The following is a 703-nucleotide window of genomic DNA, read 5'->3' on the forward strand; positions in this document are numbered from 1 at the left end:
GGGCCATCAAGAGAGACGAGTATCGACCCCAAAATCCTACATTTAACATGATCTTTCATCTCTTGAACACGATGCCGGCAAGAAACAGCTGATGATTGCGTCACGACCTGAACGACCTTCAGAGCCACTCCAGTCCCGCCATTTACGCAGATCCTTCTCACTTCACATAGGTATCTACACGTGCTTGTGGTTATTGCGGTCTCGTATGTGATAATAATTCAAAGTTAGTCGAGATAAAGATGCTGTGTTTTACCGTGGAGATGCTGAGGAGGACCTTCCTTCCTACGGCTGCCATGTTGTCTGCTGGTCGGAGGCGAGGGACCGCGAACCCAAATAATTATTGATGGACTAATGCTAAGTCTGTTATTCGGTTATGCAAGTAAAAAAATATAATAACACCACGATTATTAAAACTCACTAAACCTATTTATGAATGAATGACACATATTCCCCTACCGAAACCGTTTGTGTATATGTTTTAGCCCAGTTCTCGAAGTGAGGTTATACAATAGTTAAAAGGACGTCCTGTCGTGCAATTAATACATATAAATGGAAAAAATACCTTTTCTCAAATAGTTTAACCAGGTGCAAGAAATCCACAAAAGGGTAGGGCGTCTTTGAATATACAAATTAGAAATATTCTAACAAAATGTTTATAAATAAACATTTAGCCCACATACTGCATCTGGTACAGTGAAATATG

At 40.0% G+C, this 703-nt stretch overlaps 1 protein-coding gene across 1 annotated transcript in view; it reads right to left on the reverse strand.

The window, feature by feature from the left end:
- LOC119590836 (isocitrate dehydrogenase [NAD] subunit beta, mitochondrial-like) overlaps positions 1-368 on the reverse strand; it is a 50,172-nt gene extending 49,804 nt beyond the window's left edge. Inside the window, 1 exon segment of the mRNA XM_037939594.1 lies at positions 254-368. Within this exon segment, the coding sequence (XP_037795522.1) occupies positions 254-295 (42 nt within the window). The 5' untranslated portion in view covers positions 296-368.
- Positions 369-703: the final 335 nt, after the last annotated feature.

This window comes from Penaeus monodon, chromosome 27 (genome assembly GCF_015228065.2).
Source record: "Penaeus monodon isolate SGIC_2016 chromosome 27, NSTDA_Pmon_1, whole genome shotgun sequence".
In the NCBI taxonomy this organism is placed as follows: Eukaryota; Metazoa; Arthropoda; class Malacostraca; order Decapoda; family Penaeidae; genus Penaeus; species Penaeus monodon.